The following is a 20,164-nucleotide window of genomic DNA, read 5'->3' as shown; positions in this document are numbered from 1 at the left end:
TGTGGTATCATTGGAAAGGCAAGGACAGCCCAGCAGTTTCCAACAAAGTCTATTTTTTAACTCATATAATTCCCTCTCCCTTGTAATTTCAATCACCAGCTTGGCCCAGAGATTCCAATTAGTGTTAGATTATGTCTAAAGCAATTTTACACCAGAACTTATTCAGAAGCCCAAGGTAAGTTAACTTTTACCATGCTTCTCATTCTTGTCAAATTCTGGTCACTCACACTTTCTACTCTTTTTTATAAATCTCACATCTTTGAAGATTCAGGACATCAGATAGTATCACTTTCTATCCATTCTAGAGGCTACTCAAACTGATCACCCAGGTATAGACTTACTGAGGACTCTAGTATTTTGGCTACAGATTTTTCTCTCCACCTAAGACCTGCTAAAATCCTGAATGATGTCAATATGGGATGATAAGCCACCACCTCAACACTACAACTTTATATTCCTTGATGTCCTCAATCCCAATGTCCCTATGCATATCAGCTAAATGATTCACAACCACAGTCATACTCAGGACTTTTCCACCTCTTTGACCACGATGCCTGTTCTTCCAAATCACTCAATTCCTTATTACTGCTGGTAAACTTTCAGTTCCTTAACTACCTTTCTTTTGCTCCTTGTAAAATCACTCTAGGTTTTACTTCCTTCTCTATTAAGCTTAGATTTTATGATACATTAATTACTACGACTTCCCTGAAATGCCCTTACCCCAACTTCCAGAGGCAACTTCCACTTCATTGTAAAAAGAAATGCAATAAAAATCCTCAGACTCATATTTCCACTAATATCCTGCTTTCTTAGCTACAAATGTATTGTTACAAGAAGGCATACTTCCTTTTCTCTCTGATTAAGACTGATTCCTCTACCTAGGCCCAAGATCTCACCCCTACTCTTGCACATTTATTCATCACTATCTACCTTTAGAATCTTTCTTTTTTCCTTCTTCTTTTTTTAAATCTTCCCACCTTCAGAATCTTGAAGGCAAGAATTTTTGCCTTTACTTAGCTCTAGCACAATACCTGTCACAAAGGTGGGATGAAAAACAGAATTAATTGTGAACAGTGTCTACTTCTCTCAAATTGGTATAAAACCCAAACACAAATACGTAATATTTTTTGACTCATCTATTTCTTGGAGGCACTAGGATAAAGACAAAAGCCTTTCTTATAGTTGAAAGGAAATTCATTCACCTTGTTTAGTACTCTGTGTATAATATCCATGAGACACTTTAGGTGACAAATGAACTCTAAGAGGACCCAGAATATCATAATTGATACTGTATTTCAAACTTTTCTATTAGAAACTCTTCAAACAAATCTCAAAATCAAAAATTAGTAGTGGCAAGATTTTGCTACTTCTATTCTTCCTATCAGAAATAAATGTTTTACCTGAATTGTGATCTCTTTTCAAATTAAACAGGAAGGGAATAAATTACAATAGAATAGAAAAAGAAGGCAAGGTAGATTTGAATCATTAGTAGATTCAGTATGAGTAGAAATCAGTATGAGAAGTATGAGAAATCAGTATGAGAAGTATGAGAAATCAGTATGAGAAGAAATCAAGGCACGAATATACCTATGATTCTGACAGTTTAGAGGCAGAATGAGTAAACTTTTTCTATAAAGGGTCAGATAAATATTTTAAGCTTTGGGAGAGGCAACTAATGATAACAGCATCTATTTTGGAAGATTGTAAAGATGAGAAGTTATGGATATATAAAGTGCTTAGCATCGTGTCTGACTCAAATTGGCTATTATTTTTACATTGCTATAGCAGGTTTAGCTTTGAATTACTGAAATGGAATAAAAACTTATTTAACTTATATTCCAGAACTAGTGCTAAACTATTAGAAAACTCTTTACTTTCTATAGGATAATTATTTCTTGCTCTCTGCCAGAAGCAATAAAAGACTTGCTTTGATAAGTTATTATTTCATGGGTATAATCTGATGACTTGTATTTATATGTAGCAAAACCTGTTCAGCTTTCTAATCCAATTAGAAGATTTGTGAGATAACTAACGTAAAGAGCTTCATTCACTGGAGGTTCTACAGTTAAAGCTTTGAGAATAGGTTTACAAAGAATCTCTCTTCTATGTATTTAAATTCACCCATAATCTCCAAATTTAGCAATACAATAAAATATGGAAGTATGTTTCCATAACAAAATATAGTATACTTAATATTAAGCTGTCAATAGTGATCACTGTTTTATGTGAACAATAATTTCATGAATTAGAAATTAAGTTAAAAATAGAAATGCAAACTCTGCTTATGCTGTAAGCAGTGCCATGTGGGGAATTACAATAAATACTCGAATGCATCAGTAGCTAAGTTTTTTTGTTTTATTCACTAAAACTTATGTCTCAATTTCCTACTTTTCTTTGTCTCTGAAGATGATTTCTGGAAAACAGGAAGTAAGGGTAAGCATCCTCTAAATAATGTTATAATCAGCTATGCAATATACTAGATAATTGTTCTTTTACATGAGAGGACAGAATACTAGCATAAGTATCCCTTATCTGAAATGCTTGGTTCCAGAGTGTTTTGTAGTGAACGAATGTGGATGTGCTCCAAAAGAACTATTATCATCATTTCAAGATAAGGAAACTGAAGTTCAATAATCTATTTAACTTGCCTGTGGTATAGTTTATAAATTAAGACTGATGATTGAAATGACTGATTTACATTTTTTCTTCAGTGTTTCTATGTATTAAGAATTAATTTATAAATAATTTCAAACGACAGGTATTTTCACTGGTGTCAGAAAAAAGATACATAAAAATTACAGTTACTTTAAGTGTAATATAATAAACACACACACACACACGCAGAGAGTAAAACATATACTAGAAACAATTTGCTCGTTAGTCTAAAAGGTTGTCGCACCATAATCTATAAAAAACATCTGTGCCCAGTAGTAAAAGGTATATTCCCCCTTGTCAGGCAAAATAAAAGAATTTAAGAGTAGCATTTATAGTCAAAGAGTTCAACAGATTATGCTGATCCAGTGTAGATCCAAGTGTAATATTAAGTTCACGAGTGAAGAAAATATTTCCTGGTTTAATAATTCTTATCACATAACACTTAACATTTATTCCTAGCATACAGCTAAATGTTTTTAAGTTACCAATTTTAACACTGTGGTTTAATTTAAAAGAATCATTTAAGGAAGCATATGCTACACTTATACCTCTAAATTCAACCCCTGAAATCGTGCCCTATTTTTCCATTATTTTGAAATGAACTTTTTTGGTCAATTCTCTAAAGTCCCATCAAACTAGTAAAAGTCTTCGAGACTTAAAGTTCACTTCACACCTTTTAAATTAGTATGTGTTTTTAACAAGAAAATAGATTATGAAATTCCTACCATCCTCAGTCCTTGGCTGTTGAGGGAACATGTAGTTGGTAAGCACCATTTTCTGGGTCTCTGAATCAGTTTCTTTTTGAAGAGGTATCAGGGGTTTGGACTAGAGAAGGAAAATAAATGCTTAATTTTCAATAACCCTAAAGCAAATACATATTCAGCAATTCCTCTGCATAAGTACATACCACTTTTTCTATAAAATATCAATGTGTAGGTTACAAACAAATCTAACTATATACAATAATACTTTAGGCATTGATTTGAAACCATATTAAAATCTAACAAATAAAATTTAGTTTTTAGTATAAAGTAAGTAAATCAAGTTAATGAAATATCAAGGTTTAAAAGATTTCATATACTAAGTTTACCCACAGTCCATTACTTATTTACACAGTGATATATTTAATAAAGTTATAAAATAAGCCTTTCCATTGTATATTATTTTGCCCTCTCTAGTATTCCCGTTCACTAAAATGCTTTTGGAAAAAATTACTTGGAAGGGTTAGTCTGGTTATCTAAATGTTTATTCTAGTTAGCAGCTGAAAAGAGAAAGATGAAAACAATTCATCACTGAGGAAAAGAGAATGATGATTCTCTTCATGAAAATCATTGTTTTCATCATGAAAACAATGATGAAAAGAGAATGATGAAAAAAAGCTTCTCTTTCTTCCTCTTGTGCACTCGTGTATCCCATCTACAGTAATGACACCAGTAAGTCACTCAGTGGTGGAGCCCCCCAGGAAATTTGGACCTTCTTTTTTCTTATGATTTTTTCCTTAACTAGTTAACAAATGTTATCCATCTATTTTTTAATATAATTAATTCTTTTTGCTATTCACCTAAAATCCTACCAATAAAAGCCTTGGCTGACTCCAGACGGACAGAGAACTACGCAATTCTCCCCTCACATGCGACCCTATTACTTAATTCTTTGCACCTACTCCTGTGAAAACCTTCCAGCTAGTTAATTCCATCCTGTAATCTTACTCCCATTCAAACATTCCCCTCTGCTCCTCAGCAAACAAAAACTGCCCTACATTTCAAATTCCTGGACAATTTCCTTGACCCTCAGATAATGGAAATGGTAGCTCTACTCCCTTCTCAAAGACAGTGCTTCCCTCAGGCCTCAAATATAGGGGTTAATTTATTCTCTCCTACCTCATCCGCCCCAAGTCAGGAGGTGAGGGTAGCACTTACAATGCTGTGACATCATTCCTCCCCTATCCTCAGATTTAAATTCCTGTTCCTTTGAGGCATTTATAACCCGTACCTTCCATAGTCAATCTCCTGTCCTATTATCTACTGGCCTCTTGGTGGTACTCATCTATTCTTGGCTCTTTTACACCAAATTTTTCCAAAGTCATGGGTAATTCAACATATACAAAACACAGATGACATTTCCATACTTCTGGCTTCTCAGAAGATGAACAATGTGTGAGAAGAAAAAATAAGTCCCCTTAGATGAGCATTTAAAAATTATCTGGAAGGCTTTTAAAAACTTATCGCCCTGAAAATCTTCTAAAACTGTTATAATTGTTGCGTAACTCTGTGACTATACTAAAGATCACTGAATTGTATCCTTTAAAAGGGGTTCATTGTATGGTACATGAATTACATGTCAACAAAGATGTAATAAGAAACCTAGTCACCTGTTATTTATGAGGCACAGAGACAGAAAAAGGAATTGAGAACAGTGTATCTGGCCTCTCAGTTCCCTGAGCACCCAACTTCAGAGATCTTTAATCCGATTTCATTTCAGATATTCTATTCCTATGCCACAATTCCTAAAATATCACCTGTAAATATTCTTCTCTGAAATATAAAAATGACTCATTCAATGAATATTTACTAAGAGCCTTTTATATTGCAAAGCACTATGACAGGCTCTGTGTACAGAGTGGTAAGCAAAGCATGTTATCTTTACTGACTTTGTAGAGTTTATGAGAGGAAGAATACAGGTAACAAAATAGGCAACTGCAATTGTAATTTCAAGTGTAATTACAGAGTAGACAGGGTATAGTATGCAGGGAGAACATATAGGAGGAGAAATTCACTTCCCATTATCTTGAATGATTAGCAAAGCATTCCTGAAAGAAAGTCTAAGGTGAGGATAAGACGGTAAGAAGCCAGGTAAGAAAGAGAAGGAAGAATTTTCCAAGAAAGCAGGACTGATTTGGAGAAATGAGAATGAATGTGTACGAGATAGAGACAAAGCCACAAGACGAGCAGGCTCTAGAGGCATATAATATAAAGAAAAAAGAAACAATGAAAAGGTTTTTAAGTAGGTTAGTGCTGGGATCAGATTAAAGAATCACTCAAATTACAATGTGGTTCAGAATGGGTAATAAGGGATTGGAACTGGGAGCAACACTGGAGGCAGAGACCTATTAGGAAGTTAGCTCAACACTGTCAGCACTGTTCGAAAGAACTGTAAGATAAGACAAAAATGAGAACCACAGATTATTTATAATTTTCTTTTTCTTTTCCTTTTTTTTTTTTTTAAAGAGAATCTTGCTCTGTCACCCAGGCTGGAGTGCAGTGGCATGATCATAGCTCACTGTAAACTAGAACTTCTGGGCTGAAGCAATCTTCCTGCCTCAGCCTCCCAAGCAGCTGGTACTACAGGTATGTGCCACCATGACTGGCTATATATATATATCTTTTAAGAGATGGGGTCTTGTTACATCACCCAGGCAGGTCTCAAACTCCTGGCCTCAAGTAAGCCTCCTGCCTTGACTTCTCAAAGTGCTAGGATTACAGATGTGAGCCACCACGCCCAGTCTGATCACTTTAGAATCCTTTAGTAGCCACATATTTTAAAATGGCAAAAAAAGATGAAATTTTGATAATGCATTTAACTTTACATATTCAAAATATCATTTTAACATATAATCAAAAAAATTATGAACATGATCATATATATTCTCTGTTAATACTAAGGCTACAGATACCAGTGTGTATCTTACACTCACACCAAATCTCAATTTGGACCAGTCCCTTGACACTAGTGGCTATGGTACTGGACAGTGCAAGTCTTAAGTGAAAGATGATGGTGAACAGTATTTAAGGGAGTGGCAGTAGGGATAAAGCAAAATACACAAACACTTGAAGATGTTTAAGATTCAATAGGGCTTGTCTATGAACTGGACTGAAGTACAGGGAAAAACAGTAGTTAAGGGTTGTATTTCCAGGCCTCTGCCTCCATCAAGTATTATTTACCAAGCTAAAGAAGCTGGGGGGTGTGGGGGAAATATATTTGGGGCAGAAGATGGGGCAGAAGATGGTATACTCAATTTTGGGCTTATTGAATTGGAGACATTTAGGTGGCAATGTTAAGCAGGAATTGAGCTATATGAATGTGAAGCTCTGGCACAAGAACTGGGCTGCAGATACTGTTAGGAATAATGAGGATACAGATAGCAATTTCAAGACAAAGTATGGAGAAATTAAAGCAGAGCCTAGGGTAACCATGAGGAGCACAAACATGTAAGGCACAGGCAGAACAAATATGTCTGAAAAGGAGACTGAGGAGCAGTCAGGCAAAAGGACAACCAGCAGAGTATGGTAACACAGACATCATGCAGCCCTCCCACTCCGCTGCTCTCACAGTACTTGCTGATCACCCTCAGCAAGACTACTAATACCCTGACCTTTTAACATTCTTCCCACCCTTTACTCCGTCTTTGACTACCCTTTTGTACCACACTGTATCTTAAACCACTTTCTTGCCACAAACCAAGATCTCCTCACTGCATTATTCTTTTCTTGCACCTGTCTTGGCAAAACTACAGCCCAAAATCCTTCCAGTTGTGTGCTTTCTCTATATTACATTGCTGAGCAAATTAGTATCACCACAAACTTGTGGAGTGATTATTAATTTGTACTCATATTAGTGTACTGATACTAATAATACTTCAACCAGGCTCTACATGCTACCTAAAAATCCTTCTATGTTTCCTAAATTATACTCTGAAAATATCTTCCCTAAAAAACAAACAAACAAACAAAAAACAAGGATTCAAGAACAGCTACGAGGTTGTGCGGGGTGGCTCACGCCTGTAATCTCAGCACTTCGGGAGGCCGAGGTGGGTGGATCACGTGAAATCAGGAGTTTGAGAACAGCCTGGCCAACATGGTGAAACCCCGTCTCTACTAAAAATACAAAAAGCTAGGTGTGGTGGCAGGCCTGTAGTCCCAACTACTCAAGAGGCTGAGGCAGGAGAATTGCCTGGACCCGGGAGGAGGAGGTTGCAGTGAGCCAAGATGGAGCCACTGCACCCCAGCCTGGGAGACAGAGTGAGATACTGTCTCAAAAAAAAAAAAAAAAAAAAAAAAAAAAAAAGGACAGCTCTGAGTATGGAAAATTCTATATTCTAAGAGTATTATAACGTACACTATTTCCTCTCCTCCCTTTCACAAACATCACACCCAACTCCCTCCAACAGGCTGAGAATTCCTGTCATAGCTTTTCTATCATTTTCTACCCATTATCCAACTGCTTCTCTCTTTTTTTTTTTTTTTTTTGAGACAGAGTCTTGCTCTGTCACCCAGGCTGGAGTGTGGAGTGCAGTGGAGTGATCTCGGCTCACTGCAACGTCCACCTCCCGGGTTCAATCAATTCTCCTGTCTCAGCCTCCTGAGTAGTTGAGACTACAGGCACATGCCACCATGCCCAGCTAATTTTTGTATTTTTAGTAGAGACGGGGTTTCACCATATTGATCAGGCTGGTCTTGAACTCCCGATCTCAGGTGATCCAACCGCCTAGGCCTCCCAAAGTATTGGGATTACAGGCATGAGCCACCGCACTTGGCCCTCATATTCTTAATCTTACTCGTCACACAGCTTCTTTCCAACAACCTGTAAACATGTTCTCCAATATTAAAGGATCCCTGCACTTTTCCTGCTGCTAGCTACCAATTGCTTTACGTTCCATTCCATTTTCTTCTCATCCAACCTTCTTAAAGAGTAATCGGAACTGGGTAGAGCTCACAGCAGCTCAAGGAGTCCTGCCTGTCTCTGTAGACTCCACCTCTGGGGACAGGGCACAGCTAAACAACAACAACAACAACAAAGCAGCTGAAACCTCTGCAGACGCAAACGACTCTGTCTGACAGTTTTGAAGAGAGCGGTGGATCTCCCAACACGGAGGCTGAGATCTGAGAACGAACAGACTGCCTGCTCAAGTGGGTCCCTGACCCCTGAGTAGCCTAACTGGGAGACATCCCCCACTAGGGGCAGACCGACACCCCACACCTCACACGGTGGAGTACACCCCTGAGAGGAAGCTTCCAAAGCAAGAATCAAACAGGCACACTCGCTGTTCAGCAATATTCTATCTTCTGCAGCCTCTGCTGCTGATACCCAGGCAAACAGGGTCTGGAGTGGACCTCAAGCAATCTCCAACAGACCTACAGCTGAGGGTCCTGACTGTTAGAAGGAAAACTAACAAACAGGAAGGACACCTACACCAAAACCCCATCAGTACGTCACCATCATCAAAGACCAGAGGCAGATAAAACCACAAAGATGGGGAAAAAGCAGGGCAGAAAAGCTGGAAATTCAAAAAATAAGAGCACATCGCCCCCTGCAAAGGAACGCAGCTCATCGCCAGCAATGGATCAAAGTTGGACGGAGAATGACTTTGACCAGATGAGAGAAGGCAGCTCCAGTCCATCAAACTTCTCAGAGCTAAAGGAGAAATTACGTACCCAGTGCAAAGAAACTAAAAATCTTGAAAAAAGAGTGGAAGAATTGATAACTAGAATAATTAATGCAGAGAAGGCCATAAACGAACTGACAGAGATGAAAACCATGACACAAGAAATACGTGATAAATGCACAAGCTTCAGTAACCGACTCGATCAACTGGAAGAAAGAGTATCAGCGATTGAGGATCAAATGAATGAAATGAAGCGAGAAGAGAAATCTAAAGAAAAAAGAAGAAAAAGAAATGAACAAAGCCTGCAAGAAGTATGGGATTATGTAAAAAGACCAAATCTACGTCTGATTAGGGTGCCTGAAAGTGAGGAAGAAAATGGAACCAACTTGGAAAACACTCTTCAGGATATCATCCAGGAGAACTTCCCCAACCTAGTAGGGCAGGCCAACATTCAAATTCAGGAAATACAGAGAACGCCACAAAGATACTCCTCGAGAAGAGCAACTCCAAGACACATAATTGCCAGATTCACCAAAGTTGAAATGAAGGAAAAAATCTTAAGGGCAGCCAGAGAGAAAGGTCGGGTTACCCACAAAGGGAAGCCCATCAGACTAATAGCAGATCTCTCGGCAGAAACTCTACAAGCCAGAAGAGAGTGGGGGCCAATATTCAACATTCTTAAAGAAAAGAATTTTCAACCCAGAATTTCATATACAGCCAAACTAAGTTTCATAAGTGAAGGAGAAATAAAGTCCTTTACAGATAAGTAAATGCTTAGAGATTTTGTCACCACCAGGCCTGACTTACAAGAGACCCTGAAGGAAGCACTAAACATGGAAAGGAACAACTGGTACCAGCCATTGCAAAAACATGCCAAAATGTAAAGATCATCGAGGCTAGGAAGAAACTGCATCAACTAACGAGCAAAATAACCAGTTAATATCATAATGGCAGGATCAAGTTCACACATAACAATATTAAATTTAAACGTAAATGGACTAAATGCTCCAATTAAAAGACACAGACTGGCAAACTGGATAAAGAGTCAAGACCCATCAGTTTCCTGTATTCAGGAGACCCATCTCACATGCAGAGACATACATAGGCTCAAAATAAAGGAATGGAGGAAGATCTACCAAGCAAATGGAGAACAAAAAAAAGCAGGGGTTGCACTACTAGTCTCTGATAAAACAGACTTTAAACCAGCAAAGATCAAAAGAGACAAAGAAGGCCATTACATAATGGTAAAGGGATCAATTCAACAGGAAGAGCTAACTATCCTAAATATATATGCACCCAATACAGGAGCACCCAGATTCATAAAGCAAGTCCTTAGAGACTTACAAAGAGACTTAGACTCCCATACAATAATAATGGGAGACTTCAACACCCCACTGTCAATATTAGACAGATCAACAAGACAGAAAGTCAACAAGGATATCCAGGAATTGAACTCCTCTCTGCAGCAAGCAGACCTAATAGACATCTACAGAACTCTCCACCCCAAATCAACAGAATATACATTCTTCTCAGCACCACATCACACTTATTCCAAAATTGACCATAATTGGAAGTAAAACACTCCTCAGCAAATGTACAAGAACAGAAATTATAACAAACTGTCTCTCAGACCACAGTGCAATCAAACTAGAACTCAGGACTAAGAAACTCAATCAAAACCGCTCAACTACATGGAAACTGAATAACCTGCTCCTGAATGACTACTGGGTACATAATGAAATGAAGGCAGAAATAAAGATCCTCTTTGAAACCAATGAGAACAGAGATACAACATACCAAAATCTCTAGGACACATTTAAAGCATTGTGTAGCGGGAAATTTATAGCACTAAATGCCACCAGAGAAAGCTGGAAAGATCTAAAATTGACACTCTAACATCACAATTAAAAGAACTAGAGAAGCAAGAACAAACACATTCAAAAGCTAGCAGAAGGCAAGAAATAACTAAGATCAGAGCAGAACTGAAGGAGATAGAGACACAAAAAACCCTCCAAAAATCAATGAATCCAGGAGTTGGTTTTTTGAAAAGATCAACAAAATTGATAGACCGCTAGCAAGACTAACAAAGAAGAAAAGAGAGAAGAATGAAATAGACGCAATAAAAAATGATAAAGGGGATATCACCACCGACCCCACAGAAATACAAACTACCATCAGAGAATACTATAAACACCTCTACGCAAATAAATTAGAAAATCTAGAAGAAATGGATAATTTCCTGGACACTTACACTCTCCCAAGACTAAACTAGGAAAAAGCTGAATTCCTGAATAGACCAATACCAGGCTCTGAAATTGAGGCAATAATAAATAGCCTACCAACCAAAAAAAGTCCAGGACCAGATGGATTCACAGCTGAATTCTACCAGAGGTACAAGGAGGAGCTGGTACCATTCCTTCTGAAACTATTCCAATCAATAGAAAAAGAGGTAATCCTCCCTAACTCATTTTATGAGGCCAACATCATCCTGTTACCAAAGCCTGGTGGAGACACAACAAAAAAAGAGAATTTTAGACCAATATCCCTGATGAACATCGATGCAAAAATCCTCAATAAAATACTGGCAAACCGGATCCAGCAGCACATCAAAAAGCTTATCCACCATGATCAAGTGGGCTTCATCCCTGGGATGCAAAGCTGGTTCAACATACGCAAATCAATAAACATAATCCAGCATATAAACAGAACCAAAGACAAAAACCGCATGATTATCTCAATAGATGCAGAAAAGGCCTTTGACAAAATTCAACAGCCCTTCATGCTAAAAATGCTCAATAAATTCGGTATTGATGGAACGTATCTCAAAATAGTAAGAGCTATTTATGACAAACCCACAGCCAATATCATACTGAATGGGCAAAAACTGGAAGCATTCCCTTTGAAAACTGGCACAAGACAGGGATGCCCTCTCTCACCACTCCTATTCAACATAGTGTTGGAAGTTCTGGCTAGGGCAGTCAGGCAAGAGAAAGAAATCAAGGGTATTCAGTTAGGAAAAGAAGAAGTCAAATTGTCCCTGTTTGCAGATGACATGATTGTATATTTAGAAAACCCCACTGTCTCAGCCCAAAATCTCCTTAAGCCGATAAGAAACTTCAGCAAAGTCTCAGGATACAAAATCACTGTGCAAAAATCACAAGCATTCTTATACACCAGTAACAGACAAACAGAGAGCCAAATCAGGAATGAACTTCCATTCACAATTGCTTCAAAGAGAATAAAATACCTAGGAATCCAACTTACAAGGGATGTACAAAGGACCTCTTCAAGGAGAACTACAAACCACTGCTCAGTGAAATAAAAGAACACACAAACAAATGGAAGAACATACCATGCTCATGGATAGGAAGAATCAATATTGTGAAAATGGCCATACTGCCCAAGGTAATTTATAGATTCAATGCCATCCCCATCAAGCTACCAATGAGCTTCTTCACAGAATTGGAAAAAACTGCTTTAAAGTTCATATGGAACCAAAAAAGAGCCCACATTGCCAAGACAATCCTAAGTCAAAAGAACAAAGCTGGAGGCATCACGCTACCTGACTTCAAACTATACTACAAGGCTACAGTAACCAAAACAGCATGGTACTGGTACCAAAACAGAGATATAGACCAACGGAAGAGAACAGAGTCCTCAGAAATAATACCACACATCTACAGACATCTGATCTTTGACAAACCTGAGAGAAACAAGAAATGGGGAAAGGATTCCCTATTTAATAAATGGTGCTGGGAAAATTGGCTAGCCATAAGTAGAAAGCTGAAACTGGATCCTTTCCTTACTCCTTATACGAAAATTAATTCAAGATGGATTAGAGACTTAAATGTTAGACTTAATACCATAAAAACCCTAGAAGAAAACCTAGGTAATACCATTCAGGACATAAGCATGGGCAAGGACTTCATGTCTAAAACACCAAAAGCAACGGCAACAAAAGCCAAAATTGACAACTGCGATCTAATTAAACTAAAGAGCTTCTGCACAGCAAAAGAAACTACCATCAGAGTGAACAGGCAACCTACAGAATGGGAGAAAATTTTTGCAATCTACTCATCTGACAAAGGGCTAATATCCAGAACCTACAAAGAACTCAAACAAATTTACAAGAAAAGAACAAACAACCCCATCAAAAAGTGGGCAAAAGATATGAACAGACATTTCTCAAAAGAAGACATTCATACAGCCAACAGACACATGAAAAAATGCTCGTCATTACTGGCCATCAGAGAAATGCAAATTAAAACCACAATGAGATACCATCTCACACCAGTTAGAATGGCAATCATTAAAAAGTCAGGAAACAACAGGTGCTGGAGAGGATGTGGAGAAATAGGAACACTTTTACACTGTTGGTGGGACTGTAAACTAGTTCAACCATTATGGAAAACAGTATGGCGATTCCTCAAGGATCTAGAACTAGAAGTACCATATGACCCAGCCATCCCATTACTGGGTATATACCCAAAGGATTATAAATCATGCTGCTATAAAGACACATGCACACGTATGTTTACTGCGGCACTATTCACAATAGCAAAGACTTGGAATCAACCCAAATGTCCATCAGTGACAGACTGGATTAAGAAAATGTGGCACATATACACCATGGAATACTATGCAGCCATAAAAAAGGATGAGTTTGTGTCCTTTGTAGGGACATGGATGCAGCTGGAAACCATCATTCTCAGCAAACTATCGCAAGAACAGAAAACCAAACACCACATGTTCTCATTCATAGGTGGGAACTGAGCAATGAGATCACTTGGACTCGGGAAGCGGAACATCACACACTGGGGCCTATCATGGGGAGGAGGGAGGGGTGAGGGATTGCATTGGATACCTGATGTAAATGACGAGTTGATGGGTGCTGACGAGTTGATGGGTGCAGCACACCAACATGGCACAAGTATACATATGTAACAAACCTGCTCATTATGCACATGTACCTTAGAACTGAAGGTATAATAATAATAATAATAAATTTTTTTTAAAAAAAGAGTAATCAACATTATGTGATTCCATTTCATCATCTATTTATTCCTTAAACTTCTTCAATCTGGGTTTTGACATATACCTCTATAATTACTTTAGCTAATTGCCACATATAATGGATATTTTTCAGATTTAATCTGAACTGACTTCTCAACAGCATTTATCTTATTAACAATAACTTGTTAACTTCTTTCTTCAGGCCAGTTTCTTCACTCTTAATTGAGACCATCATCATTCAGTTCTCCTTCTACTTCTATGGCTACTCTCTTTAAGCCTCTTAGTCTACTGCCATTCAAATGTTGGTTTTCCTCAGGATTCATCCATCACTAACATTTTAAAAGTTTTTTAAATATAATTTTATATAATTCCTTTTGAGAAACAACAAAAGCTATGAAACCATTCCCTAGAAAAAGTTAATTAAGATCATAGGCTGAACACCAATGTGTATTTCTTCTTGTGCCACAAATCTTTTTAAATAAAGAATACATTTTTACAAATAAGCACAAAGAATAAACCTATAATAGTACTGAAAAAAGAAAATGAGGACTTCAGGAGCAATTTTGAGAAATTTCTGAAGGTTAGAAATTTTTAAATGGAGAAACCAAGAGCACAGAAACCATACAGAAGAAAATGAAGTCAGGTTCATGGTCACCAGCGTGTTCTATACATAGCTACTTGGATATACCAAAGGTACTTCTAAATCAACATGTTTAACTAGAACTTAACATCGTCCCATAAACATATTTCTTCATTTGTGGTTAGTTTTCCTGGGTGTGGCAGCATTATCCACCTAGTCACTGAAGTCAAATCTCTGGCCCTCATCTTTGCTTTTACTCTCTTTTCACATACATGCATTCTTCATGCTCTATTGATGCAACCTTTTAAATTATTCCTCAAAAATACCTGCTCTTCCCTCAGCTCTGTTTCATTACTTTAGTTCAAGGCAACGTATTCTGTTGCCCAGAGTATGACAATGTCCTCCAACTCAGTCTCCCCTGCCTTCATGCTTGGCACTAACCCCTGATGAATCCATCTTCCACCATGCAGCCAAAAAGGCCTTTCTAAAATATCAATGAGATCAGACTATTTGCCTGTTCAACATTACACTGGTTCCCGTATTATCCTATATGTGTCATAAAAATCACTTCTTTTATACTGATGGCAGATATGAATAATTGATCATGACTAGAACGATCGAATGTCCATTTTGCCTGAGACAGACACAATTTACACATGTTGTTCTCATGTATTTATCAATGGAGCCCCTTTCACTCCCCCAAAAGTGTCCTATTAGGGACAATAAATTACACAGCCACCCAAATCACAGCAATTTTCCACTAGCTTGAATTTAAGTCAGAATCTGCAACACAATTTTTCAGGAAGCCACTCATAATTGATAAGAGAACAAGATTTTTAAAAATCTTATTTGCCATCCTTGAGATATAATACAAGTTTCTCTGCATGGCATACAAGATCCTCCACCAACTGATCTCTTTCTGCCTTTGTAGCCTCGTTTTCTACCTTTTCCTTCTCACTGTTATACTCTTGTCACAATGACCTGCTTGTAGAGTTATGGAATATACTACGCTGCTTTGCACCTAAATGCTTATGCTCATGATATTCTTCCAAACCAGAACACTGTTCTCTTTTTTTTCTTTAAATCCTACACCTAGTTGGTCATGGTGGTGCAGGTCTATAATCCCAGATACTCAGAAGGCTGGGGTGGGAAGATCACTTGAGCCTGGAAGTTTGAGATCAGACTCGGCAACACATGAAAACCCAATCTTAAGGGGGAAAAAATAGACAAAAAATCCTATTCCTCTTTTTATTTAAAAAAGCTTTATCTTACAGATAGAATCTTGCTCTGTTGCCCATGCTGGATTACAGTGGCAGGCTCACAGCTCACTGTAACCTTGAACTCCTGGGCTCAAAGGATCCTCCAGCCTCAGCCTCCTGAGTAGCTTGGACTTGTACAGGCATGTGCTACCCCACCTGGCTAATGTTTTAATTTTTTTGCAGAGATGGGATGTTGCTATGTTGCCCAGGTTGGTCTCAAACTCCTGGCTTCAAAAGATTCTCCCACCTCAGCCTCCCAAAGCTCTGGGATTAGAGGTGTGAATCACCATACCCAGCCCCATTCCTCTTTTGAGAGATAATTCAGGCATTGCAGGCATTTCCTCCTCTTCAGAAATTCGCCTTTACATCCCTCGGTTATCTTCCCCATCTTTGATCCTAAAGCTTAGTCCTATTAAGTCTCTTAACCACATTGTATTAAAGTAACTTTCTAAATATTGTTCTTCCCACCTTAAACTTCCTGGCACAAAGCAGTTGTTCAATAAATGGTTCTTGAGAATCACAAAATGGATGAGGGAATTAATAAATAATTGTTCTGCTCACGCCTTCAGCAACTCATGAAAATTATATTACTGCATGTACTGTTCTACATACCAGAGCAATTTATTTTCATAAACATTAAATAGTAGAACAGTTTATTTTTATAATTCACAACCAAACCTCTGTATACCTTCTCCTCTACATGTCATTCTTTCACAGCAAAATTATTGCTTCATATGGTAAGGGTAAGGGAAATTTTCTAGCCATACCTGATTTGTTTTACTCAATATTCTGTCAAACTTTGAAGAACAAAGACTCCTACATATAATTTTTGTTTTAAATCAATTGGAGAAGTGTAAATAGAATGAAAGAACACTGTAAATATGAAGAAACTGTAGCAGATACTTGGTTAATTTCATTAAAATGAATCATCTGGTATAATTTGCTGGCATTAATTTATCCACAAAAGTGCTACTGCAGGCCAGGCACGGTGGTTAACACCTGTAGTCCCAGCACTGTGGGAGGCTGAGGCAGGGGGATGGCTTGAGTCCAGGAGTTCGAGACTAGTCTGGGCAATATCATGAGATCTTGTCACTACTAAAAACGTTTAAAAAAAAAAATTTAGCTGGGCGTGGTGATATGCACTTGTGGTCCCCCAGCTACTTGGGATGCTGAGGCAGGAGGACTGCTTGACCCCAGGAGTTGAAGATTCCACTGAATCTTAATTATACCAGTGTACTCTAGCCTAGATGACAGAGCAAGACCCCGCCTCAAAAAAAAAAAAAAAAAAAAAAAAAGTGCTACTCTACTTAGAATTAGTCTAAGAGTTCCTCAAGATCAGGAGGTACATCTCATTCATTGTGAAGTTAGTAAATGGCATAAGATGGGGTCCAGCAAATGTTTTCTGAATCTAGTCGCAAAATTTCAAATCAAGTTTAAACATATACTATTCAATTAAGAGAAATCAGTTCCACATATAATAGATACAGTAATTGCCTGTGTTAAAAAGCTCCAATAAGGCCGGGCATGGTGGCTCACACCTGTAATCCCAGCACTTTGGGAGGCTGAGGTGGGCGGATTACCTGAGGTCAGGAGTTTGAGACCAGCCTGGCCAACATGGTGAAACCCCGTCTCTACTAAAAAAATACAAAAATTAGCCAGGCATGGTGGCACACGCCTGTAATCCCAGCTACTCTGGAGGCTGAGGCAGGAGAATTGCTTGAGCCCGGGGGACAGAGGTTGTAGTGAGCCAACATCATGCCACTGCACTCCAGCCTGGGTGACAGAGCAAGACTCTGTCAAAAAACAAAAACAAACAAACAAACAAAAACCTCTAATAACGGCAATGTATCATCATTTTAACATTCTCTCTAAATTTGCAAAGCAGGTAAATAATACAGTCTTATTCATAACCATAGATTAACATAAATTTAAGGCTTTTGGGATAACAGTAAGGGCTAGGTAAGAAACGGGCCCCAAGGCAGGGTGTGGTGGCTCACGCCTGTAATCCCAGCACTTTTGGGAGGCTGAGGCCGGCGGATCATGAGGTCAAGAGATTGAGACCATCCTGGCCAACATGGTGAAACCCCATCTCTACTAAAAATACAAAAATTAGCTGGGAGTGGTGGCACATGCCTGTAGTCCCAGCTACTCAGGAGGCCGAGGCAGGAGAATTGCTTGAACCCGGGAGGTGGAGGGTGCAGTGAGCTGAGATCACGCCACTGCACTCCAGCCTGGCAGCAGAGAGAGACTCTGTCTCAAAAACAAAAAAAAAAAAAAAGAAAGAAAAGTACAGCATGGAACAAGACAGAACAGAACAGAGAAGGATACCCAGTTAAAAAGTTATGAAGAATCCTTGTGGGTTTCTTTACTGTATTAACACCTCAGGGTGGTTAATATAATCCAGAATTAGAATACAATATAGTTTCCCAAGAAAATTTGGCTGCAGAGTTCATAAGTATCATATGAGACCAGTGTATCCAACACTGGGAAAATAGAGCTTTAAATAAATTATTATAAAGTATTGCCCAACATTAAATAACAAGCATTAATTTTTTAATTAAGAAGATCAGTAAATTGTATATTCTATTTTGTTATAACAACTTACAAGGAATCCTTACACACTGTTGGTGGGAATATATTATGGAGGTTCCTCAAAATATTAAAAATGGAACTATCATACAATCCAGCAATCTCATTACTGGATATATATTCAAAAGAAATAAAATCAGTATGTTGAAGAGATGTCTGCACTCCCATGTTCACTGCAGCAGAATTCACAATAGCAAATCAGAATAAGTGCCCATGAACGGATGAATGAAAAAAGAAAATGTAGTGTGTGTACACAAATACACATACAATCACAATGGAATACTATTCAGGAAATCCTGTCACTTGCAACAACATGGATGAACCTAGAGGACATTATGTTAAGTGAAATAAGCAGGAACAAGAAGATAAATGTCACACATTTTCACTTATATGAGGAATCTAAAAAAGATAAACTCAAAGAAACTAAGAGTAAAATGGTGGGTTTCGGAGCTGGCAGGGGTGGGCTGGAGCATGGATTGGGATATACTGGTCAAACGGTACAAAAGTCAAGTTAGGAGGAATAAGTTCAAGAGCTCTACTGTACAACGTGGTGACTACAGTTAATAACACTGTTATAGTCTTGAAATTACCAAGTAGACTTTAAGTGTTCTCACTATAAAATATGACAAGTGTATGAGATAATGCTATTAAAGTCAGAGTTTGAGTCTGACTTCCTAATCTCTCAATATTTTCACAGATTTAGGAGAAATCAGGCAAGTCCAACAGAATTCATTACTTATAAATCGATACCTATTTTATAAAAAGTTATGTCCTTCTAAATAGAGATTTTTCTTATATAAAAGATACATTTACACGTGTACCACCGTATAGCTGCTCTTAAATGACCCTATGTAAATCACAGTGCAAAACTATATAACACAAATAGGAACTCCATTAACTTATAAAATCAGAATGCCCACCTGATTATCTGAGAGCCACATAGCTGTCAATTGCTGTAGCTTTGTAAAGCTAAAGGGCAAATTCTTTAATCTGTAGGAAAAAATACAAACAAAAATTAAACTTTAAAATTTGAGAAGATTTAAAATGAATGAGGGCTCAAAGGTTTTCTGAAAAATGCTATATAGTTGCACATGAAAATAGGAAAAAAAAATCTAGAAAAGTCCCATATAATTATTTGTACAGGACATAAGACAAAATATCTAGTCTTACAAGAATTCGTTTCAAAAATATTAATTCTTCAATTGAATCAATTCACCTGGCAAGAAAATGGACAACAGAATAACCTTTAAAAATAACAGTTAATTGTCCCTGCCTTAGAGGAAAGAACACATTAAGGAATGTCTCATAAAACTGCTTTGGTTTATTTGTACTCAGAACAAACTGTTATAGGAAGCACTCTTAGTGATAGTTTGATATAAAAACTGCACTGCTCTCTATTTGTGAGCCAGCAGTTATGTAATCTAGAAGACTATCCTAAGATGATAATGAGTAAAAACAAAGTGCAGTCATTCATCAGTATCTGTGGAAGACTGGTTCCAGGATCTCCCTCAGACACCAAAATCTGCAGATGCTCAATCCCTTATATAAAATTGTATAGTATTTGCATATAACCTATGTACATCCCCCCCATATATTTTAAATCATTTCTAGAGTACTTATAATACCTATTAGAATACAAATGCTATGTAAACAGTTGGTATACCGTACTGTTTAGGGAATAACAAT

The 20,164-nt window shown here is 37.8% G+C and overlaps 1 protein-coding gene across 5 annotated transcripts in view; it reads right to left on the bottom strand.

The window, feature by feature from the left end:
• Positions 1 to 20,164, bottom strand: part of ERBIN (erbb2 interacting protein) — a 160,068-nt gene that overhangs the window by 32,080 nt on the left and 107,824 nt on the right. For all 5 annotated transcript variants that reach the window (XM_025387460.1, XM_025387461.1, XM_025387464.1 and 2 more), the window contains 2 exons: positions 19,399 to 19,468; positions 3,381 to 3,480 (listed from right to left, as the gene is read on the bottom strand). In XM_025387460.1, coding sequence (XP_025243245.1) covers positions 3,381 to 3,480; positions 19,399 to 19,468 — 170 coding nt within the window. The remainder of the gene's footprint in view (positions 1 to 3,380; positions 3,481 to 19,398; positions 19,469 to 20,164) is intronic.

Source organism: Theropithecus gelada, chromosome 6 (genome assembly GCF_003255815.1).
Source record: "Theropithecus gelada isolate Dixy chromosome 6, Tgel_1.0, whole genome shotgun sequence".
Taxonomy (NCBI): domain Eukaryota; kingdom Metazoa; phylum Chordata; class Mammalia; order Primates; family Cercopithecidae; genus Theropithecus; species Theropithecus gelada.
This window is presented reverse-complemented; position numbering and strand designations above follow the sequence as displayed.